At 43.0% G+C, this 25227-nt stretch overlaps 1 protein-coding gene across 3 annotated transcripts; it reads right to left on the reverse strand.

Moving 5' to 3' along the window:
- Positions 1-1677: 1677 nt before the first annotated feature.
- Positions 1678-24810, reverse strand: Nol11 (nucleolar protein 11). 3 transcript variants are annotated; one of them, XM_057776533.1, is made up of 18 exons: positions 24643-24810; positions 22847-22960; positions 22711-22767; positions 20319-20467; positions 18703-18760; positions 17590-17734; positions 16717-16905; positions 15481-15557; positions 13285-13408; positions 12688-12773; positions 10872-10946; positions 10346-10527; positions 7732-7857; positions 7332-7523; positions 6456-6534; positions 5860-5952; positions 3281-3388; positions 1679-2890 (listed from the first exon to the last, which is right to left on the reverse strand). In XM_057776533.1, exons 1-18 carry the CDS (start codon positions 24781-24783, stop codon positions 2774-2776), a joined length of 2112 nt encoding a protein of 703 aa, XP_057632516.1. In that variant the 5' UTR covers positions 24784-24810; the 3' UTR covers positions 1679-2773. The 3 variants fall into 3 exon arrangements, with proteins under 3 accessions (XP_057632517.1, XP_057632516.1, XP_057632515.1); XM_057776532.1 differs by having other exon boundaries at positions 7332-7583; XM_057776534.1 differs by lacking the exon at positions 10872-10946 and having other exon boundaries at positions 1678-2890; positions 7332-7583.
- Between the last annotated feature and the right edge of the window lie 417 nt (positions 24811-25227).

The raw sequence follows: 25227 nt of genomic DNA on the forward strand, positions 1-25227 counted from the left end.
GCAGGCCAGAAGAGGGAGCCAGATCCAATTACAGATGGTTGTGAGTCACCATATGGTTGCTGGGAATTGAACTCAGGACCTCTGGAAGAGCAGCCACTGCTCTTAACCTCTGAGCCATCTCTCCAGCCCTAAGTAGTTCACTTTCTGTTACACAATTCTGTTTGCACTTGAGCTCTCGTGCCCATGGAGGCGAGCAGAGAGCATGCCTGAAGTGGTTGCTAGGTACTAAGCCCTTACACCACTGACCTACCTCTCCAGCCCTGGCCCGTGCCTCCCCACAGCAACAGAGAAGCAAACCAGGCAGCGACCATCCAGGCCTGACTGTTGTGGGCTGCACACCTGTGCAGTAGCTACACTCCTGTGCTTTGCCTGTGCAAGGGGAAGGCGCAATCCTTGCTTTGAAGAATCAGCCTACCAGTTGCTGTCTCTGCACATCCTTATGAAATTCTTACTTAGCTCCTAAATTTAGTACCTCAACTGCAACTAGTACTTAAAGGCAATTAAAAGTCAAGTGGCCCCTCCTCTGTAATTCATGTTCTTATCTAGGGTGGTTCATTTCATCACCTACATGAAAACAATCTGGATGCTTTAATCACCAGGAATCTGCTTCCATTAATATTTATAAACCAAATTATTAATGTCCCCATCAGGATTTAGTGACAATGCTTCTATTTGGTTTTTCTGAAAAGGCTAACATGCAGCCCAGGATGATCCTGAAACCCTGGTCCTCCTGCCTCTACAGTGTGTGTGCCACCATGCCTGGCTTTCGTTTGACTCTTGACAAATTAATTTCATGACATAAGCCATCCTCAGGTGCAACCAAACCACAAGCCATGAAAAACAAACCTGAGTCTGTACACCGATTGCCTCGGGGACCTCTGCTTGTTTTCTGGCTTAGTTATAACCGGGCAGAGGCTCACTGGTGAGCATTTCCCATAGGCCTGCTTCCCATTCCAGCACCTTGCAGGTGTTCATGTGGAGTTAGGAGGACAACCTGCACAGGGTATCGAGGCAGAGGCAGGGGGATCTCTGAGTTCAAGCCCAGCCTAGTTATATTGCAAGGTCAAGGACCATCAGCGCTACAGTTACTGTCTCAAAACAAACCCAAACGCTGGCCTAACAGAAGTTGCCATGATATAAAGGGAACATGACATTTAACAATCGCGTTAATTTGACCTCTCCCTCACTTTTGTCTTCCTGACGGGAGTCCATGTAGTCCAGGGCAGTCTCAAATTTAGGATTATCTTTCCTTGGCCTTTAATAGTTGAAATTCCAGACACATTGTACAACTATGTAAGTTCACACACAGATCAGCAATGGCTCGAGGGGAACCTGTTTCCACCACAGCTGACTCCTGTGCCTCTTCCTAACACGGAAGACCAAGGCCTGTGTGCATGGGCTCCAGCATCAGCTCGACTGACTCGTCCTAACCCAACTGTGGAAACCACTCACCTATTATCAATCAATCCATAAAGATTTTCTATTTTTTTTTCTTTTGGTTTTTTGAGACAAGGTTTCTCTGTGGTTTTGGAGCCTGTCCTGGAACTAGCTCTTGTAGACCAGGCTGGTCTCGAACTCACAGAGATCCACCTGCCTCTGCCTCCCGAGTGCTGGGATTAAAGGCGTGCACCACCACCGCCCGGCAAGATTTTCTATTTTTTAAGAAAATTTATTTACTGGGGTGAGGGTTTGAGACAGGGTCTCACTATGTAGCTCTGGGTGTTTGGGAATTCACTCTGTAGATGAAGCTGACCTTGAGCCCACAGAGAGTTTTTGTTCCTGAGTGCTGGGATTACAGTTGTGTGTGTGTGTGTGTGTAGCGTAGGTCCTGGTGCTTGTGTGGAGGGCAGCGAGGCTGGCTCTCCCCTTTCTGCTCGACATGGACTCCAGGGACTGAATCCGGTCAAGAGGCCTGCAAAGCTCGCACTCCTATTTACCCACTGAGCTTTCTCACTGGCTTCAGTACAACGGTTTTTTAGGAGACTATTTCATTATTTGGGAATGAGATCCTAGAAATCGGTTTTTGTCATATCCTTGTCATACAGCTCATCTGAGACATGACACTGGAAGAGGGAATTTCCCAGCCCTGAGCAGGGAGAAGGCTGGCAGCAGGTGAAGGACAGAGAAATGGCAGGAGGCAGCAGATACCAGGCTGGCTGGGAGTCCCAAGGGCTCCTCCGTGTGGCATGGTCTCTGCAGCCAGATAGAGACGAGATGAAACGGTTCTGATGGAGAAATACACTCTCTCTGGGTCGACTCTTCAGAGATGGTCTGTTTCTTTTATTAACAGAAAAACTATTCTCCAAATGTATAATAAGAAATTATAGACTTTTATCAATACACAAATAAGTTTACTTAAAATCAGCTCAATCCCATATTTAAAAAACTTCCATAATCTCCTTCCAGGGATGTCTACAACCGAGAGTTGGTTTGTGGGAAGCCTGTAGCGGTGATGTGATGGCCCAAGAAGTCACACTTCTCTTTAGACACCGAGGGATGATGGATGCAACCAAAACTTTCTTCCCTGGACGAATAGGTGGATTCACATAAAGAATTCCATCAAGCCAGGCACGGTGGCGCAACCTTTAATCCCAGCACTCTGGGAGGCAGACACAGGTGGATCTCTGTGAGTTTGAGGCTAACCTGGTCTATATATCCAGTTCCAGGACCAGGCTACATGGTAAGATGCTGTCCCAGAAAAACCAAAACAAATAAAAAAATAAAAATAAGAAGAGAGAACTCTATGAAGTGTCCACGAAGGAGAACCGCTCTGTCAGAAGAGCTCCAGCACTTCAATGGAGTACAGTCCTCTGCTGCTCTTGTCCTGACTCAACTTCTGCAGCTCCCGAAAGCTCACTTCAATCTTGTTGAGCTCGGAATAGACAGAAATCTGAAGAAGAGAAAGACCCAGAGTAACTTTACCATAACTCTACATACGACATACTGCTAATGGCTTTTCCAGGAACATTTTTGTTTTTCGGACTGGAATGGATCAATGGCCTTACATATGTATCATTCCCTCTATCACAAGCCGATTCCCATCTTGGCATAACCAAATATTAAAGATAAGGTATATGCATTATAGTTATATTTAACTAGTTTTTTAAAAAAACAAACAAGGTATTACTTGAGACAAGGTACAAGACAGGCCCCTTGGAACTCAGGACAGGAGAAGAGAACTACTCTCTAACACAGTTCTCACCGACACACTGTGCTCCCACCCAAACACACCAGCCCACTCAGAATAAAACTAACCGAAAAGAATTAAATAAACACAAACCTGAGATTTCACAAATTTGTAAAGATTAAGCAAGAGTCGTTTTGCTTCTGGTATCATTAAGATAACAGTAAAATTAGCATCTAGAAGTAGGCATATCCAATCCATAATCTGGAGATAAATACAAAAAGATTAGTCCATCAATTCAAATTCATCACAAATCTTTTTTTTTTTCCTTTTGGTTTTTTGAGACAGGGTCTTTCTGTGTAACAGCCCTGAATATCCTGGACCTCTCCGTTGTAGACCCCGCTGTCCTCCAGCTCACAGAGATTAGACTTCCACCTCCCAAGTGGTGGGATTAAAGGAGTGTGCTACCACTGCCAGGCTTTGTTTCACTCACTCACTCACTCACTCACTCACTCACTCACTCACTCACTATTTTATTTATTCCTTTACTTACTCATTTGTTTATTTTGAATACAGTGTTTGTTTGTTTATTATGCATACAGTGCTCTGCCCAGAAGAGGGCACCAGATCTCATTTACAGATGGTTGTGAGCTACAATTAAAGTGCTGGGAATTGAACTCTGGATCTCTGGAAGAGCACCCAGTGCTTTTAACCGCTGAGCCATTTCTCCTGAAAGAGGATTTCACTATGTAGCCCAGACTGTCCTGGAATTCACCATATAGATCAGAGATCTGCTGCCTCTATCTCCCAAAAGCGCCGGGAATAAAGGTTATATACCACTACCACCACCACGGTTAGAAAAACAAATCCTTATGGAAGTCTGAACATTCAGTTTAGAGATGGAGTAACTACTATGAAGCATAAATATTGTCTTCCCGCTTTTATACTTTGTGAGGATAACATCAGTCAGTGAGAGGAAAGCCAGATGAGATCTAATCCCGCAGGCAGCACTAGTCGTCCTATGCGGGAGGCTGTGTTCTCTGCTGTGGTGTCTCCCATCTGTACTGAGAGCACCTCAGTGGTGGAAGAAGATGACTGATGTGAGTTCCAGACCAGGCTGGGTTATGCTGAGACCTTCTCACAAAAGACAAAAACAACACAGCCAGGCAGTGGTGGCATCCTAGAGCACAAAAATTAAAATTTGCCTAGAAAAATTATACTGATGGCACATGAGGCGCCATCCTTCCTAATGGACTCGACTGTTGGTAATTCCCAGAGTTGGTGAGGGGTGTCTATTTATCCAGTGGTACAGCCACTGGAAAGTAGTTCCTGATCTGGAAGACGCCCTCATGAATGCTCATGAAGGAGCACTAACCAGACTCAGTGGGTCACACACAGCCCCACTAAATAAACCATGTGAAGGGCACGTCTCAGAAATAAAGAGCCTCATCAGAATAGGGAGAGAGAGGTAACAGGGAGAAAGACTGAAGTCACTGCATACATAATACATGAACTGTCAAATAATAAACAAAAAAAAGACACTAAAACAGTGGCAAGACAAATGACAGAAATTAACTTAATATACAAAGACATGTTTATAAACACCTCCCCGCAAACAGGAACTACAATAAAAAGATGGATAAAGAACCTAAGTAAATATCGTCTCACAAAAAATAATAAAGAAAAACTACTTCACCTTCTATTGTCAAGAAACACAAGACAATCCAGGGCAACACTGTTCCTATCTGATTAGCAAGGCTGAGAAGTTGGACAACAATAGCAGGTGTGGGCAGAGCGGGAACTAAGGGGCAGTCCCAGTCACAACTCTTTGGAAAGGCAATCTGGTTCTGAAAACACATGCCTGCTTCCCTTAGTGTTTCTCTTGTGGGAATAAACCTACAAGGAAAGCTTTACATACTTAAAGCTTATGTATGTTGCAAAACGTGCAAGCAATGTACCAAGAGGGGATGAGAAAACATGGATATACCAGGTCAAGATAAGTCTGCAACATAGCACTGAGACAAAGAATTAACTTGCAGAATGTCACACACACTAAAGGTCTTGTGTCAGAAAGACAAAAATCAAAGACAGGAAGAATGTGTCTAAAATCAGTATTTCTAGACACAAAAGATACTTTTCTGAGTTTTTGTTTGTTCGTTTTTTTGAGACACGTTTTTTTTCTGGCTGTGCTGGAACTCACTATATAGAGTAAGGTTGGCCTCAAATTCAGAGATCTGCCTGTCTCTGCCCCCCAAGTACTGGGATCAAAGGTATGCGCCACCAATGCCCAGTTCACAAGAGAAACTTTTAATGTTGGTTATCTCTAAGAGAGGTTGGAGGAGAGAGGTACAAAGTTTACCTTTTTTTCCCTTGCTTTTTAAGACAAGTTCTCACTATGAGAACTCATTATGTAGACCAGACTAGTCTTGAACGCATAGAGACCCACCTGCTCTGGCTTTTGAGTATTAGGATTAAAGGTATGTGCCATCATACCTGGTCCCAAAGTTTACTTTTGAAACCTTTTTGATACTGTAGAAACATTCCCCTACAAAGATGACTTTGGGATTCTGTAATCTGTAATTATGAATCTAGAAATCCATCAATTGAACAGAGAAGCCCTCTGCAATTCAGCGATGTGTACAAGGGAGGAGGCGGCGTCTTCCCATCTTGGTTACAGAACTACAAGGCTGACACTGTATGCCAAGGTTTCTGTACAAAGGCAAAAGTTGTCTTACCTGGCTCAGTGTTGGAGGGCTTACTCCAGGAAGAGTCATGGTGGCATTGCCACTACACTTCAGATAGAGGAAATACAAATACTGGAGAAATAGCTGTGGGAAGGGAAACAGGAGCACAACTTACCAATCCGGTAGAAAACTTTCTCTACAAATAAACCCAGCAGACAGCAGAAAAAAGTTTACGATGCTGTTCAATTAAATTACGTACACATCAAACAAATGTGACAGGTTCTGGGGGACAGAATGAGTAAAATGGAGTCCCTGTCACCACTGAGAGTTAGGACAGGAGGGTAATGAGCTCAGGCCAGTAAAAAACAGATCAGAAAAGAGAACTTTTCTCTTCTTTTTTCAGTTTTTTTAAGAGTCCTTTCAATGACAACCTAAGATGGTTTAAGCTGGTTTCCAGCAGGGCAGACCTTGGAGCAAGGTCTCTCACCCCCAATCACCCTGGTTTCTGGAGCAATTCTCATCACATGTGGGGCTCTCTCTTATGCATATGAAAGCATCCCACAGATTAGAATGGTCTACCAGTTGCTCAGAATTAAGCAGCACAATTTAGACCGGAAATAAAATGTACAGTCATGCAGAACACTTACCGTGATGTGCTTTGCGGGGATGTCCTTCAGGTGCGGCAGGAGGAAGGTCTCACTGTATGCTGAATGGAGAACTGCATTTCTACTCAGGACTAAAGGAAAATACTCAATAAAGAAAAGGACTGCTACGAGTTGTTCACTTCCTGGTTTACAAGACATCTAATCACCAATACTCTTCTTTTTCTTTTTTAATGATTTATTTTTATGTGCATGGTGTTCTGCCTGCATGTATGTCTATGTGAGGGCTGTTTAACTTCCTGGAACTAGAGTTACAGTTGTGAGTTGCTATGTGGGTGCTGGGAATTGAACCCGGGTACCCTGGAGGAGCAGTCACTGCTCTTAACCACTGAGCCATCTCTCTAGTTCTTAGTATTTTATCTTCTTAATTAAGAAAACAGAAGAAAAATAAAAAAGAAAGAAAACAGGCAAGTGAGACATGGTGGCACGCAGCTGCGATCTTGGCACTCCAGGAGAGAAAAGAGGATGCCAAGGCTATGTGAGCCACATCGCAAAACAAAATTAAACCAAATTAAATGACAAAAGAACCCTCAAAGAAAACAGACATCAATGGTGACGGAAGGTAGCTTGGAGGTAGAGTTTGACAAGTATGCATAAGACCACGGGAGTCATCGACTCCAACACAGACACACAGACACACAGACACACACGCGCGCGCGTGCACACGCACACACGATTAATGGGGCAGGGGAGAGAGAGAAAAAATGGGTTTAATAAATTAGTTGAAAGCAGCATCTAATATAATCCATTTCAAGCAGGCACTGAAAAAAACGGGAAAAAAAACTGAATCATGCCTTAGTTACTGCTTGGTATATAACTATATCCCTGACGGCAGAGCATCGGAACCCCCTGGAAGGATACAGGAGAGCCGCTCGCTTTGAGGCCACAGGACATGCGGTCATGGGGAAAGAGATGGTCTCCTTTGCTTCATCTTCAGGTTTTTTATTTAACTGTTGACTGTCTTTACTGCAGCTACTGTCTTCGGGACTGAAGCCATTCTGAACAATTTCAGTTTGCTCTTCCATTTCCTTTTTCTCATCTTGTATGGTATCACTATAATCAAAAACTGACTCCATATTGATATTAATGTCTCGAAGACAGTCATCACCAATGCTACGATGTTAATTAAAAGCAAGAGGTTAATTCTTCTCATTATTTGAACTTCTGAAAGTTTATTTTCTAAGAATTCAACATTTTAGAAGTCAAATAAGTCACAGATTCCAATGATATCATGGGAATGAGACCACAGGTTCTAACTTACCTCAAGAAAAGTTTTAAGCAAGCGCAGGTGGTTGACTCAGGGATGTCAGGGAACTGTTGCAGACACAGCTGTAACATCTGCACATCTGTGTGCTCCAGAGCAATCTCCATCAGGCCAGGACACAAGCTGAGATCAAAAATAAGACAATTACTATAATTAAAAAAAATCATTAAACAAAATTGAAACTACAGTTCTAGGACGGTCACAGGCTACATGGAGAAACCCTGTCCTGAGAACCGAAACCCAACCAACCAAAGCAACACACACACAAAACTAAACAAAAGAACAAAAATTATTTTAATTTGTTTGCTTGTTTGTTTTTTGAGGGTTTCTCTGTGCAGCCCTGGCTGTCCTATAACTAGCTCTGTAGTCTAGGCTCGCTTCAAACTCACAGAAATCTATGTGCCTCGGCCTCCAAAATTCTGGGATTAAAGGCGTGTGTCACGACCAACTGACTAAATAATTTATTTTATGAGTGTTTTTGCCTACATATAAGTCTGTGACCACAGCTGGGTGGTGGTGGTGCTTGCCTTTAATCCCAGCACTTGGGAGGCAAAGGCTGATGGATCTCAGTGAATTTGAGGCCAGCCTGCTCTACAAAAGCAAGTTCCAGGCCAGCCAAGACTGTTACACAGAGAAACCCTGTCTTGAACAACCAAAACAGTGTGACCACATGTATGCCTGCTGTCTATGAAAGTCAGAAGAGGGTACTGGATCCAAGGTACAGGAGTTACAGATGGTCGAGCCACCAAGTGGGTGCTGGGAAAATAAACCCAGGTCCTTTTAAAGAAGAGGCTGGTCTCAAACTCATCCTCCCCTGCCGTGACCCACCAAGTGTCTCAATCACAGGCATGCACCATCACCACTGTCTAAGTTTCCCCAGCTGCTGTGGGAACCTATGTGACTCTCAGGCTGCTGGAACTTTTTAAGGCCACAATGTGGAAGAGTTTGGTATTTGGGGTTCAAGAAACAGTTAAGTGCTGAAAGGAGCTCGAGAGGCCATTCAGGTGGGACCCTAAAAACAGCAATGCTTAGAGAAGTGCAGACAGTGGAACAGGAGATGTTTGAGGAACTGGGCTATAGGCCATTTGTGTGGGAGTCTGACCAAGAGTCTGGCTTCCTTCTGTCCACACCCTGAGAACATACATGAAGTTGAACTGAGCAATGGCAGACTAGTTTGTTTCACAGAGGAAATTTCAAAAGTGATCATTTAGTTTGCTACTGAGAAACAACTTAAAACTATTAAAGAGATCAACACTCTTAACAAGAAACCTTTTAACCTTTTGTTTTTTTGTTTTTCTTTTTTCAAGACAGGGTTTCTCTGTGGTTTTGGAGCCTGTCCTGGAACTAGCTCTTGTAGACCAGGCTGGTCTTGAACTCACAGAGATCTGCCTGCCTCTGCCTCCCGAGTGCTGGGATTAAAGGCGTGCGCCACCACCGCCCGGCTACAAGAAACCTTTTGTGCTACACTGGACAATAGGAAAGCTGTCAAGGGCAAAACTCCATCCCTCAGAAGATCTATCTAGTAAATATATACAGGTTCATTTAAAGAAAGTCTAAGAGGAGTCCTTGCTCCTCGAACGCAACTGCCTAGCAAAATGTTTCCACAGAGCCAGCAAAAAGAAGCTAATGTAGCTGTGATCCAAGCCACAACTTGAGCTTATAGCAAAGTCAGCAGTATTAATATACAGTAATGGCTTTGAGGGTAAAGATGTGAAAACTGAGAGCAGGCAATGTGTTTCAGGATTGGAGTCCCTGTAAAGAGGATCCACACACCCACCGTGGGAAGCTGTGAGCGTCCAGTCTATGTGGTGCAGCTGACTTCATTACGACAGGACTAAAGGCAATGAAGACAACTACCACACCTCAGTGGCAATCTCTCTGGTTGTATATGTGCGTGTAGTGTGAATTCATACACGTTCACTTATGAGTGTGTATCATCTAAGTGTATGCTTGTGTCTGTGGAGGCCGGCCCTAGAGTAATGCTGAGTGGCTTCCTCCATTACCCTTCGCCCTGCAACAAGCAGGGTCTCCCACTGAAGGTAGAGTCAGAAGTTTTGACTAGTCTTATCTTCACCTCTCAAGCACTGGGATTTATGTGGGCTGCCATAACCCACCATACTTTTTTGGTTTTTCAAGACAGGGTTTCTCTGTATAACAGTCCTAGCTGTCCTGGAACTGGCCCTTATAGACCAGGCTGGCCTTAAACTCAGAGATGCCTCCTCTGCCTCCTGAGTGCTGGGATTAAAGGCATGCGCCACCACTGCCCAGCCCTCACCATACTTTTTTTTTTTTTTTTTTTTTTTGGTTTTTCGAGACAGGGTTTCTCTGTGGCTTTGGAGCCTGTCCTGGAACTAGCTCTTGTAGACCAGGCTGGTCTCGAACTCACAGAGATCCGCCTACCTCTGCCTCCCAAGTGCTGGGATTAAAGGCGTGCGCCACCACCGCCCGGCTTCCCCACCATACTTTTATGTGGGTTCTAGGAGGTCGAATTCCAGTCCTCACATTTTACTCAGTGAGCCACCTCCTTGGGAACTACTTTCACATAAAAATGTCACAAGTCAAATAACAAGTTCAAAAGAATGTCGAATATGAGGTGGGGACAGACATGTACCTGTAGGAAAGCACACGCGTTTGGATGAGCTGCATCAGACAGTTCCGGGGATAAAATGATGGCTCTGTTTTACACCTTTCCAGAAGTCCTGCTACTATATCTCCAATTACAGTATGAAAGTCAGGTGTTGATTTAGCCAAAAATTTACGCAGTTCGACTTCAATATGTTTTTCTGAACCTTTCTGAAAGGGCAAAATTAAAGAATTTAGTCTGATACATTACAAAATGTCACTCTGAACTTAAACAACAAGAAAAAACCCCAAAAAAGCAAAAAACAAAACTTGCCAGCACAACATTCTTTCAAAATATGAATATCCATGCAATCCACTGAAACAAGGTGACTTGTTTTACAACATACACACACACAGTATGGGAAGTCCTGTATATGTGTTGCTTTTATTGGTTAATGAATAAAGAAGCTGCTTGGGCCTGTGATAGGACAGAGTAGAGCAGGCCTGTGAAACAAGCCTTTACCACTGAGCCATCTCACCAGCCTGACTTCTAATTTTCTTTTTTTTAAATTTACCTTTATTATTGATAAAAATTGTTTGGCTCCTGGAACTTCTGGCTGTAAATTTATTTCATTATTTTTTTTCCTTAGCTGTAAGAAAATAAATCCATTTCAGGCTTTCAAAAAAAATGTAAAAGACACATAAAAATTTAGAGGACTATACAACAAATTAGTATACTTGGCATGACCATACACTTCAAAATACTTATGTTAAGGATTTATTCTAAAAGAAATTTTAGTTAGCTTTAATTTTTTGACACGAGTCTCTCTATATAGTCCTGGCTGTCCTGAAACTCACCATGTAGACAAGGCTGGCCTCAAACTCAAAGAGATCAACCTGTCTCTGCCTCCTGTGTGCTGGAATTAAAGTTATGAGACACCATGACCAGCTATTTCTATTTTTTTTGTGCATGGGTGTTTTGGCTGCATGTATGCAAGCATACCATGCAAGTGCCTGGTACCCAAGGAGGCCAGAAGAGGAAGTTAGATCCCCTGTACTGGAGTTATAGATGGCTTTGAGCTACCACATGAATGCTGGGAACAAACCTTGGTCTTTTATTTTAAGAGCAGGCAGAACTCTTAACTACCAAGTCACCTCTGCAGCTCCAAGACTTTCCTTTTAAGTGCATGTCAACATGTGTTTCAGTGTATGTGTATGTAAACAGAGGTGCCTGAGTTAGCTACAAAAAGTCACCGGGTCTCCTGGAGCTGGAGTTATAGGCAGCTGTGAGCTCTCTTTTATGAGTGCTGGGACCCAAACTGAAGTCCTTTGCAAGAGTTACAAGCATTCTTTACTACTGAACCATCTCTACCCCAACCACATATTAAAAAAAAAAAATGCTTAATGTTAAATAAAATGCTTTTATTACAACTTTGAAATGAGATAAGACTTTTTTTTTTTAAATTTAGGTGGGTCTGCAACTCATTATGAAGCCCAGACTATCCTCAAACTTCCAATCCTCCCTACCTACTTGGCCTCCTAAGTGTTGAAATCAGAGGCACAAGCCACCACATCCAGCTTTGATAAACCTCTCTACTCAGAATGGCATTACTGCTAATTGAAAACTGGCCTAGTTTCCTACCTGGGACTTAGTTTATTAACACACACATCTTTATATAGTAACACATGCTGGAGCTGGAGAGATAGCTCAGTATAACCACTGAGAACAGTTGCTACACTTGCAGAGGACCTGAGTTTGGTTCTCAGCACCCACATGGAGTTCAAAACCATCTGTAACTCCAGGTCTAGGGAATCTGACTCTCTCATCCTTGGCTGGTTCCTGCATGTATCTAAAGCACATATATATTTGGGCACATAGACATAAATACATATGTAAAAACAATTAGCTGAGCGGTGGTGGTGCATGCTGTTAATCTTAGCACTCAGAAGACAGAGGCAGGTGGATCTCTGTGAGTTCAAGGCCAACCTGGTCTACAGAGTGAGTTCTAGAATACCCAGGGCTATACAGAGAAACCCTGTCTCCAAAAAACAAAACCGAGTCAAAACAAAAAACACCAACTAAATCCAATTAACAGCTAGATTTGCAAGTATTAGATAAAGGTTTTAAATTCTATTGAAGCTTTATGCCAGCACTTGGGAGGCAGAGGCAGGTGGATCTCTGTGAGTTCGAGCCTGGTCTACAAGAGTTAGTTCCAGGACAGGTTCCAATGCTACAGAGAAATCCTGTCTCGAAAAAAAAAACACAAAAACAAACAAAACAAAACAAAACCAAAAAAGAGGTAAACAAACATGAAGGGTTAAGGCAGTGCCAGCTCTTCCTGTTTAATTTTACATTGCCACCAACATTACTCAGCCAACTACTGAACTTACAGTTCTTGACTGCTCTGCACTGTAGGACTCAGGTTCATATCCTGAACACGTTTCCCAGTTTACAAAATGGGGCATGGAATGAGTGTCTGCAGAAAGACAAAACATAAATTACTGGACTATTCTGACTTATCATCAAATTAAAGGACAACAACAAAAGAAAACAATTTAAATTTATACACAATTTAAGAGAGGCTTCAAACTAGGCAGTAGTGTGCACACCTTTAATCCCAGCATTTGGGAGGCAGAAGCAGGTGGTTCTTTATGAGTTTGAGGTCAGCCTGGCCAACACAGTGAGTTCCAGGTCGGCCACAGATACACAGAGGAACCCTGTCTAGAAAAACCCAAAGAAAAGAAAAAAGAAACCAGGAACTAATAAATTTTCTGTGTCGATAAAAAGAGTAGAGAGGCCGGGCGGTGGTGGCGCACGCCTTTAATCCCAGCACTCGGGAGGCAGAGGCAGGTGAATCTCTGTGAGTTCGAGACCAGCCTGGTCTACAAGAGCTAGTTCCAGGACAGGCTCCAAAACCACAGAGAAACCCTGTCTCGAAAAACCAAAAAAAAAAAAAAAAAAAAAAAAAAGAGTAGAGAGGTTCCAACCTGACTCTTGAGTATGCTTGAGCTTTCCGAGAGCGCCTGCCAGAGACGACACTTCACACTTGTATGGAATCACAGTTAGACATTTTCCGTGCAGCATAAATAATGCTTCCCCATGATACCAGAGCTGAAAAAAAAGTTTTAAAAAGTCAACACACACACACACACCTATCTCCATCCATCCCCCGGAGATCTGACTCGACAAAGGCCCACACCTTATTTTACTAGCACGTATTCACTGTACCAAAAGATGGGCTTCATTATATTTCACATACACTCAAAATAACTTGCCCTGGACCCTTGTTTACTGTCTCACTCACTCTCCTGCTCCCCAATCTCTCTCTTCTTTCCATCGTCTCTGCTAAATTCTCATGTCTTATACACAGCTAAGTCTAAATTCAGCCACGAGAGGAAATTCTGATTTTTAAAAACTTCCACCTACTTTCCCTACAAATGACATGTCATTCTTTTCTATGAACCAAGTTCCACAATGTAATATACAGCATACAGCACCATCTTCATCCTGTCACTGATGGACTCATGCACTGACTTTTTGTTGTTGTTTTGAGACAGCATTTCTCTGTGCATCCCTGGCTGTCCTGGATGTAGGCCAGGCTGGCCTCAAACTCACACAAATTCTCCTGTCTGCCTCCTGAGTACTGGGAATAAAGGCGTGTGCCACCACTGTTCGCTAGTCTGATTCTTTAACTCAAACTTACCATGTAACAGAAAATTCCACAAGCTATCTCAGAATAACACAAGCTGTTCTTTCTCTGTTTTTCCCCCAAGACACAGGGTTTCTCTTATATAGTCCCGGCTGTTCTGGATGAAGACCAGGCTGGCTTCAAACTTAGAGAGATCCACCTGTCCCTGCCTCCTGAGTGCTGGGATTAAAAGTGTGCACCACCACTGTCCTGCAAAATTTTAATTCTTGCCGGGCGGTGGTGGCGCACGCCTTTAATCCCAGCACTTGGGAGGCAGAGGCAGGTGGATCTCTGTGAGTTCGAGACCAGCCTGGTCTACAAGAGCTAGTTCCAGGACAGGCTCCAAAACCACAGAGAAACCCTGTCTCGAAAAACCAAAAAAAAAAAAAAAAAAAAAAAAAAAAAAAATTTAATTCTTTATGTAGTTCCACGGTAATATTTAAAGGTCAATTTATTAGGAATAGCAATACCTTAGGTTACGGTTTAATACACAAAAATAAAAAGCAAAATTGAAAGCAGAGCTAAAAACCAAAGTGTTCTCCTCTGACCTAAAATTAGGTATAATTTAGTGCTTTGAAACTCCAGCAACGGTGGCACATGCCTTTAATCCTAGCCTTTGGGAGGCAGAGGCAGTTGGATCTCAGAATTCAAGGCCAGCCTGGGTACAGGGCAAGTTCCAGCAGTCAGGACTACAGAGAAACCTCCAAAAAGCCAACAAACCAATAAAAACAAAACAAATGAAAGTCATAAGTATATAGAAAATGTTAAAACAAAACCTCAACCAAATGTAATCTAAGTAAAAAAAAATAAATTATAAGTCAGGTGGTGGTGGTGCACATCTTTAATTCCAGCACTTGGGAGGCAGAGACAGGCAGCTCTCTATGAGCTGGAGGCCAGCCTGGTCTACAAAGTGAGTTATGGGATGGCCAGGTCTGTTACACAGAGACAGTCTGTCTTGAAAAATCAAAAAGTAATTCTTATTTTCCTCAGAAGATACTCAATAAAAACCCAAAGGGGCTGGAGAGATGGTTCAGAGGTTAAGAGCACTGCCTGCTCTTCCAGAGGTCCTGAGTTCAATTCCCAGCAACCACATGGTGGCTCACAACCATCTGTAATGAGGTCTAGTGCCCTCTTCTGGCCTGCAGACATACATACATAATAAATTAATAAATCTTTAAAAATAATAAAAAATAAAAAATAAATAAAAATAAAAACCCAAATAATTAACAGCATGATGGCAAACATATATAACTCCAGCTCTTAGGAGGCCAAGACAGGAGGACTGTAACTCTGTCTGAGGTCACTCTGGGCTACAGAGTAACACCTTACCAAAAGCAAAACCCACACCCAAACTTGAACAAAACAACAAAACCAAAACCAAAACCAACCAAGAAAAAAAAAATCAAACTTACTTGCAAAAACTCAAACTCAAATCTGAACAAAACAACAAAACCAAAACTCATCAACCAACAAAAAATAAAAATATCAAACTTACTTGCCCACTGGTTCCTTGTGGCAGCTCTTTTGATGTCTGTAATGTTTGAAACTTTATGTTCCATATGGAGAGGCATTCTATAATGTAAGATACAAAAGTTCAGAAACAGACCTAAATAGAAACACATGATATCATGGCGTGAAGGACAGAGGCAGAGGTGCATACACAAGTTTGCTTCATGTATAAAAGTGAGTGACTGGGGCTGGAGAGATGGCTCAGAGGTTAAGAGCACTGCCTGCTCTTCCAAAGGTCCTGAGTTCAATTCCCAGCAACCACGTGGTGGCTCACAACCATCTGTAATGGGGTCTGGTGCCCTTTTCTGGCCTGCAGGCATACACACAGACAAAATATTGTATGCATAATAAATAAATAAATATTTTAAAAAAAAAAGTGAGTGACTGCCACAGGAATTCAAACAAGTGAGGCACAGGGTGGGTAGAAAGAAGAGTGGAAAAGTCCTAGAAAGTCACAATAGCAGATCTCAGTTTATAATTAAAACAACATTCAAAGAAAGAATTCCACTGAATTCCACCAATTACATATCAGCACCAAACTCTTAGACTAGAAAAGAAATATGTCCTCACCCTTCATTAAGTCAGTATTACCCTGAGAATAAAGGCAAAGCTCACACACACACATGCAGAGATGCAGGGATAAAAAACTTAGCAGAGCTGCAGGGATAAGAGTGACATGTAGAAGCCGGGTGGTGGTGGCGCACGCCTTTAATCCCAGCACTCAGAAGGCAGAGGCAGGCGGATCTCTTGAGTTCGAGACCAGCCTGGTCTACAAGAGCTAGTTCCAGGACAGGCTCCAAAACCACAGAGAAACCCTGTCTCGAAAAACCAAAAAAAAAAAAAAAAAAAAAAAAGTAAAAAAAAAAAAAGTGACATGGAGTGACATGTAGAACCAGCTGTGTTTCTACAGCCTAGAAAGGAAAATTGGAAAGGAAACATCATTTTATTAGCATCTAAAGGAATAATTTAACCAAGGAAGGAATGACTGAAGGTATAGTATAAATTATGAAATTCTGCTAGCAGAAATTAAGTTCATGAACTGAAAGATGGCATTGGGCACAGCGGCACACAACCACAATCCCAGCACTTGGGAAGCTGGTACAGGAGGATCCGGAGATCAAGGCCAGCCTGGGCTGCATAGAAAGATTCTACTGAAAAAAAGGAAAGATGATGGAGACTGGAGGCTAAAAGCTAAGTTTGATTCTTAGGTGACTTCAGTTACCCTTAGAAGCTGGAAGCAGAGGTCCCAGGACTGCTACGTGGTCTTGATCCAGGATGGTGATGGTAGTACCATTTCGAGCACCACCAGACACAACTGCCTTGAGCATTAATGCTCTACCTAACCTCTGATTGTTTTCGGCGTCATTTGAATATAATGGTATCAAGGTTTCATATGCACACCCATCGGAGCCTGTTGGAAAGCAAGTATTTATTGTTTAGTAATGGGGAAAGGACAGTTTGTATCTACTGTAGTTAAATGTATTAGGGTGTTTATAAGACTACAAATTATAAATAACTCAGAACTTTTAACAATCATATCACTCTATGCTTTCTCTCAACAAATATATTAAATTTTTTGTGAGTGGGGTCAGTAAAATGGTTTGCAATGTAAAGGCACTTGCCACCAAACCTGATAACCTGAGTGGGATGGAGCCCCACGATAGAGGTGAACTGTCTTCAAGTAGCTCTCTGACTCAAAATGGGAGTCAAGGACCATGCACACAAGAACACACATTACATCATGCTGAATCATGTGCACGGGTGGGGGCAAACACGCTGGAGTGTAACTCAACTGGTCAGAATGTTTGCCTGCCATGTACGAGGCCTTGAGTTCAATACCTGGCAGCACAGAAACATGATTACACACACCTCTGCAATCCCGACACCTGGACGTCAGAGGCAGGAGGATCACAAGGACCAGCCTTAGCTACATGTGACCTTTCTTTCTATAGGTACTGTATTATTTGTTGTTGTCCATGGTAAACCTAGCAAAGTCATATGAAATGGCTGAGGGAGAAAACTGCAGAAGAATCTGTAATGTACACAACCCTCTAACAGCCTTCCATGACTACCTCTGTTATTAAAGAAAACTTACTCAACGACACCAGGGAGATGAATTTCCCATCCACACGTGCAGTAAAATTTTGTTTAATAGATTTTTCTTCTTTTCCAAGTAAGAGTGTGTATTTGCTTAAGCCGTGTGATTTGCACAATTGTACGTAAGCAAAATAATTCCCATGCTGCAAGAAAAAAGTTGTTTTGTAAATATTGCCAGTCCAACTAACTACAGTTAAATGTCAAAATGACAAGTTACTGCTCCATTCTAATTACTTCAATAAATACTTAAAAGCTTCTTGCCCAGGCTGGGCGGTGGTGGCGCACACCTTTAATCCCAGCACTTGGGAGGCAGAGGCAGGCGGATCTCTGTGAGTTCGAGACCAGCCTGGTCTACAGAGCTAGTTCCAGGACAGGCTCCAAAGCCACAGAGAAACCCTGTCTCGAAAAACCAAAAAAAAAAAAAAAAAAAAAAAAAAAAAAAAAAAAAAAAAGCTTCTTGCCCAGGCTGGGTGTGGTGGCATAAACCTGTAATCCCAACACTTGGGAAGCAAAGACAAGAAAAATGCAATAAAGTCCAGGCTAGCCTGGTCTACACAGTGAGTTCCTGGCTATTGAAGACTGCAGAGATGCTATGCTTGGTAAGCAAGAGCTGTACCATTGAGCTATATACGCACCCCTTGTCCTTTGAGACAGTGTCTTACTATGTAACCCATGCTAACCTCAAACTCTTCATCCTCCTGCATCACATTCCTGAGTTCTGGGATTACAGGCATGCACCACCACTACCCAGCTTCATTCACATGGGGCTTTTATACCATAAAAATAAAGTTAATGAATTAATCTGCTAAAAAAAATGTTGGTTTAATTCAGAGATACAGATAGTTGTAACTAGCACTCTAATGGTCAAAAAAGAACCTTCTAAAATAGTAAAATTGCACTTTAGTTTTGAAAATAACATAGGTGACTTTAAAAATGTAACAAAGAGGGGCTGGAGATGGCTCAGAGGTTAAGAGGCTCACAACCATCTGTAATGAGGCCTGGTGCCCTCTTGTGGCCTGCAGACACACACATGTAGACAGAATATTGTATACATAATAAATAAATATTTAAAAAAAATGTAACAAGACCAGAAATTAAAGATGTCACTTACTTTTTCAGTAATAAAAATTAAGACAGGTTGCTTAAATACCATGAAAAACTCTGACCACCTTTTAAAAAGAAAGAAAAATTAGAAAACACAAAATCAGTTGAGAAATGTTATTTACCAATTAAACTTATATAACTATTATGGTGTTTTTGGAGCCAGGACAACAGAGAACCCCTACTTCAGTAGTTAAGAGTTGTCATTTGTCAAATGCATTTCTGGAGATAATGGATGCTGTTACACTTCCCAGACAATAATGAAAACTGAGTCCTCCATCCGCTTTCATTGGAATTACTTTGGGGACTAGTATTCTTAGGATAACATTAGAATCTTACCTGCCTTTTACAAGCAACAGAGAATAAGCCACAGGGAAGCTAAAAGACCCATGACCAGAGCAGCACTGTCAGCTTGTGTCAAAGTGGTGACTTGAACCCAAAGGTCATCCACTGCAGAACAGCTGCTCACACCTTAGAGGAATGCACGGGTCCACTGGCTCACTTGCTCAGCACCGTCTTGGCTTTCAGGAATTTAGCTTCTACCAGGTAGATCCACAGGTTAAATGAACAGGGAATGTGACGGAGTGATGAGCAAGGATGAGATGGGGAGTCCAGGACTGTCTGACCACCACACTAAAGAGCTACTTATTCACCATCAGTCCAGAGCCTATGAAAGCAGAGGCCTGCAAGCACCAAAATCACCTCTTGCTACCAAGGAATGGTCTCTTCAGGGGAAAGGGCCATGGCTTGGCAGCTGGACAATATGACAGAACCAAAGAGCTTGTTCTTTTGGTTTTATCCATTTAATCCAAAAATAGCTGACTATTCAGGTCTCTGACATTTGATGGGATTATGGTTTGTTCCACATCATCTATGACCTCACAGGTTCACAGGCTCTTGGAGACTTTGCTGAGTGTCTCCTAAATGTTGTTTTTGCTTTGTTTTACTTTTTCTTTATTTCTTTTTGAGACAGGGTATCTCTGTGTAACAGTCCTGGCTGTCCTGGAACTTGTTTTGTAGACCAGGCTGGCCTCAAACTCAGAGATCTACTTGCCTCTGCTTCCTGAGTGCTGAAATTAAAGGCCTGTGCCACCACTGTCCAGTTTCTTTTCTTTTTTAAAATATTTATTTATTATGTATGCTGTGTTCTGCCTTCATATCAGAAGAGGGTACCAAATCTCGTTAAAGAAGGTTGTGAGTCACCGTGTAAGGTTGCTGCGAATTGAACTCAGGACTTCTTGAAGTGCAGTCTGTGATCTTAACCTGAGCCATCTCTCCAGCCCTGCTTTGTTTTGTTTTTGAAGCAAGGGTTTCACTATGTAGCTCCTGCTGGCCTAGAGCCTTTTATGCAGACCAGCCTGGCCTCAAACTCAGAGCTCTGATTGCCTTTGTCTCCCTAGTACCATGCCCAACAGTAAGTGGGGCTTACTTTGGATAATTTTGTCTTGGTTTTCAAGGGACTAATGCTAGCTTCAGATATGCTAGGCAGGGATACACCACTGAATTTTATCACAGCTCTTTATGTTTCTAAGCAAAACCACATTTAAACATAGTAAAGAATGTAGTGAAGCAATGCAGAGAACGTTTTCTACCGGTAGAAATTCATACACAAGCACTGGAACTTACCTGATCACCTCCTCATCAGGAATGACAGCTTCAATGTTCTGTTGAGGCTCTGTAAGCAAGGCCTCTAGCCCACGAACAGCACCTCTTCGGAACAGCACCAGTGGTTCTGTCCTCTGTACTGAGTGGATCCTATGGACCTCGGCCGACAGCTGGAAAGAGTGTTCGAGTATTTAGAAAACGTTTAGCTGTGTCGTCCGAGCTGACCTTGGACTCCTGACTGTAGCCTCTCAAGTGACATTATATGACATTACCAGCATGTGTCACCACACCTCACCTAAAAGACGTCTTAAGAGACTGATTTATGGAGGGCACACCTTTAATTCCAGCACCTGTGAGGCAGAGGCAAGGCCAGTCTTACATAGTTAAGGGGGGGGGGACGGGACGGGATGGGGACACGGGACACTACGGACATAGGTAAAGACAGACTGACATGCACACCAATCTGGCCTCAAACTCAGATCCACCTGCCTTTGCACCATGAGTTATGGATTAAAGGTGTGTGCCACCACTGCCCAGCAAGATTTATTATCTTTAACAGATTACCACCACCCTGTGTCTGTCCCACTTTTAATACTGTAAATTGAACCTAGGCCTTGGACAGGCTAGGCAAGTATTACACCACTGAGCTAACCCCCAGCCCCACAGGCAGAGAAAGACAAATCAAAAAATCATCTGGTGAGATGATAGGTAAGACTCTGGCTGCCAAGCCTAACAAAGGGTGAGAGAGATAGCTAACCTCTCCACATTGTTAGGAAATGACACAGAAGTTTCCAGAGTCTATGCGACAACACTGCTGGACTTGAATTAGTTTCACTCAGAGTTCTAAGACTTATCAGTTACATATAACTAACTTTTAGCTTATGTTCATTGGCATTTTGCCTGCATGTATGTCTGTGTGAGGATGTCAGAAGCCCTGAAACCAGTATTACAGACAGGTGTGAGTTGCCATGTAAGTGCTGGAATTTTTTTTTTAATTTATTTATTTATTATGTATACAATATTCTGTCTGTGTGTATGCCTGCAGGCCAGAAGAGGGCACCAGACCCCATTACAGATGGTTGTGAGCCACCATGTGATTGCTGGGAATTGAACTCAGGACCTCTGGAAGAGGAGGCAATGCTCATCATAACCGCTTAGCCATCTCTCCAGGTCCCAAGTGCTGGAAATTGAACCAGGGTCCTCTGGAAGAAGAGCCACTGTTCTTAACCACTGAGCCACCTTTCTAGCCCAAAATGCAATTATTTTACACAAACACACACACACACAATACTTTGTAGGTTAGACATTTAGAAATAGAAATTAGTTTGGACTACATAGCCTGAAACTTCCTACATAGACCACGCTGGCCTCACACTCAGAGAGATCTGCCTGTCTCTTCCTCCAGGGTGCTGGGATTAAAGTATTCACCAAGGGCTGGCTGGTGAAATGGCTCAGAAGTTAGGAGCTCTGGCTGCTCTTCCAGGTTCAATTCCTAGCATCCACAAGGTGGCTCACAACTGTCTATAACTCCAGTTGCAGAGGATCTGATTGCTTCCACACAGACATATATACAATACACCAATGCACATAAAATACAAATAAATAAATCTTTAAAAAAAAAAGTATATGGGGGCAGGAAAGATGGCTCAATGGTTAAGAGCACTGGCTGGCCTTCCAGAATACCCAGGTTAGGTTCAATGCCCAGCATCTACACGGCAGCTCATAACTGTCTGTAACTCCAGTTCCAGGAGATCTGGCACCCTCACACAGGCAGATATGCAGGCAAAATAACAATGCTCATTTAAAAAAAAAAGAGATTTTTTTTTTTAGAGATCCTAATTTTTATCATTAAGATAAATCAGCACACTTTAGGTCACTAGCAGAATATAAATACCTAATTATTGTTCTTTTTTAGGTTATTACATATTGCTCTTAAAATGTCAATACAGAAACTTTGTAGGGTCTATTCCAAACTCCAATCATTATTTATTTTTTAAAACATTTACGTGTATGTATATGTGTGTGCACCATGTGCAGGCAGAAGACTACAGAGGGCCAAGAAGGCATCAAGATTCTCTACAGGTGGTTGTGTGTCATCATGTGGGTGCTGGGAACTGAATTCCAGTCCTCTGCAGGAGCAGCAAATGCTCTTAACTGTAGAGTCGCCTCTCCAGCCCCATTGGTGAACTATCTAAACCATCAGTCTTTATGGGATAATAAAGCCGCGTTTTCTAACCTACTAATAGGTGAGCTGAGATAGCTATCATGATCTATAAGAAAACAGCTGGAAGGGAAAACTCTCTACAGTCATAGGCTCCTTTGCCCAGAGGCAATATAGAAAATAACAAACATGAGATTACGGGTTATTCCATTTCACCAATAACTAAATAAGTCAGAAAACATAAAGACTTACCGTAGCTTTAAATACTCTATCCAGGTTTACATCTTCATTATTCCATATTCTCAAAACCTTAAAATCAAAGTACACTTTAATTAGTCCTCTATAGCCTATTTACATGTTACACACACTAACACACTTTTAACTTTACCTTATGGTCATGTACCACTATATACTCTCCGGTCTGAAAGTTGCACACAGCTGGGCATGTCACAGTCTGACCTTGTTTCACTGACCAGCTGCCCAAGGGTTTCTGATCGGAAACCTGGCGAAAGAATACAAAATTCAAGACTTCAGCTTCAACAAGAAAAGAAGCCACCGAATGACAGTACTGAACACGATTCCTAATCTATGCAGTACCTAAATTAAAGCAATGAAGACTGACACAGTGGGCTCCCAGGGGCTGGAGGAATAGTTATTTCTTATTTGTTGGAGATGGTCTTTCTGTGTCGTCTAGGCTGGCCTCAAACTCCAGAGTCTCTGGCCTCAACTTCCAGCATATTTTTAATTACATGTATGTATTTATTTGTGTAGGCACACACATATATGAGTTCAGAGGCTAGAGAACTACTTTCAGGGGTAAGTCCTTTTCCTCCCACCATGTAGATCCGGGGCACTGAATTCAGGTCATCAGACTTGGTGACAAGTGCCTTTACCAGCTGAGCTACCCCATCAACCCTCAGAACTATTAATGTGTTCAGATTTTCAGTTTTATAAGATGAAGAGTTCTAGAGACGGATACGGGTGACGGCTGTACACTAATGTAAATATGTAATGTAAACAACGTAATGTAAATACACTTCACTATATGTACACTTAATAATGGCTATGATGATAAACGTGTTCTTTAAAAACAAACAAACAAAAACAACACACAAGCAAAAATTAGGTATGGTGGTAGCCTCAGCTCTGAACACATTAATAGTTGAGACAGAAGGATTGCAAATCCAAAGCCAGACTGGTCTCAAATACTAAACAAAACATTCCCAAAACTCTTCACTAAAACTAAACAAATTCATTCTAGACATTGTTTATAAACAATGATACATTTAAAAATGTATCGATTACAGGTGGAACAGAGGCAAGGAAAGTTAGGTTGGTGTAAGTGGGGTCCAGTCCACTCAAAAAAATGTATCGATTACAGGTGAAACAGAGGCAAAGAAAGTTAGGTTGGTGTAAGTGGGGTCCAGTCCACTCAATTCCCATCACCTACTGTGTGCCTCTGCACAAACTGCCCAATCAGCGGAGAGCCTAAAGACAGAGCAGTTTGAGCCTAAAGACACAACAGTGTACAGGGGATTGTTGGCAGACTGTCCCCAGCAGGTGGGTAACTGTTTAATGACACAAGAAACTGTTCAGAGTGCCAGATTAAAAACCTGCTTTCTAAATGATTCCTATTACCAAGGCTGTAAGTGTGCTTGGCCAGGAATCAGGCTGCAATGCAGACGAGATGGCAACATTCTGGCTCTCAAATCCGGGTTTCGCAGTGTGAAAACAGAATTGCCCAATCTTTCCAGAATACTTAAGGACTCTGTCTCGTCAACCCCCTCCCGACAAACCCAAAAATCATCAAGGAGCGGAGGGTGAAGCGGTAACATTTTCTACCGGCCAGTTGTCACCCTCTGACGCTCAATCTCCGCCCGACCCCGCGGCAAGCAAACCGCAGGGGGACAGAAAGCCCCTGGGTCAGGCTCTGGGAGATGAGAAGGGGAGGCATGGGTTCGCAGCGCGTCCCACGTGCATCAAGACACTGCCGCCTGTCACTCGGAAACACGCCAGTCCTGTCAGAAAACAGCTTCCGAGCCTCCTTTGGGGTCCCACCGCAGGATCACTGGGCTCTGTCAGGCCCGCTCCCGGCTTTCCGTCCCAAACTAGGAGAAATTCGAGTCACCCGCCCCCGGCTTCGGACAGAGGCGACCGACACCCGGCCGCTCCCGCCGCTCTCACCTTGTAGAGGACGACAGTCCTGCCGCTGTCCGTCACTAGGAACTGGTCGGCTTTGTCAGTCTGCTCTACACCTAGGAATCCTTCAGGCCCGGCGCCCAAGACTCCGGTAGACAACGTGAATTCTTCTTCCAGGGCTGCCATTTTGGCTGGCCTGCAGCCAGCGCATCCCTCCCAGCAGCCTTTGCGCTTTCTCTCGCGAGAGCAAAGGACACGAAAGGGGTGCGTTTTCGCCACTGGAGAAAAAGCAACTCGAGCCAACCGGCGACCCCTGGCGGGCGGAAAGGGAGCAGCCGAACGCCGCCCGGTGGGTGGGGCCTGGACTTCGTGCCAAAGCTCCGCCCCCGAGGCCACGCCTCCCGGACTCCCGGATCAGCTGCACTGAGAGGAAATTTTTGTATCTGCTTCACTGCTCTTTGACCGTCAGCTAATGGAAGCCGAAAGATGTGTTCAGAAAGTGGCCTGATGTCAATAAATAGATTTTTTTTTTTTGGTTTGGTTTTTTTGTTGTTGTTTTGTTTTGTTTTGTTTTGAGACAGGGTTTCTCTGTGTCACAGGTTTGCCTGGAACTCACTTGGTCGAGCAGGC

The sequence above is a fragment of the Chionomys nivalis genome, chromosome 7, assembly GCF_950005125.1.
Source record: "Chionomys nivalis chromosome 7, mChiNiv1.1, whole genome shotgun sequence".
NCBI lineage: Eukaryota > Metazoa > Chordata > Mammalia > Rodentia > Cricetidae > Chionomys > Chionomys nivalis.

What these genes read in the sequence shown, in the direction of transcription:
- Nol11 (XM_057776532.1), bottom strand. Translation starts at nt 24,783, where the DNA reads ATGGCAGCCCTGGAAGAAGAATTCACGTTGTCTACCGGAGTCTTGGGC. An exon ending in CATCTCCCTGGTGTCGTTGA is followed by an intron (nt 16,906 to 17,589) that starts GTAAGTTTTCTT and finishes GCTTTCCAACAG; the next exon opens with GCTCCGATGGGTGTGCATAT. An exon ending in GCCCTCCAACACTGAGCCAG is followed by an intron (nt 3,389 to 5,859) that starts GTAAGACAACTT and finishes ATTTATCTCCAG; the next exon opens with ATTATGGATTGGATATGCCT.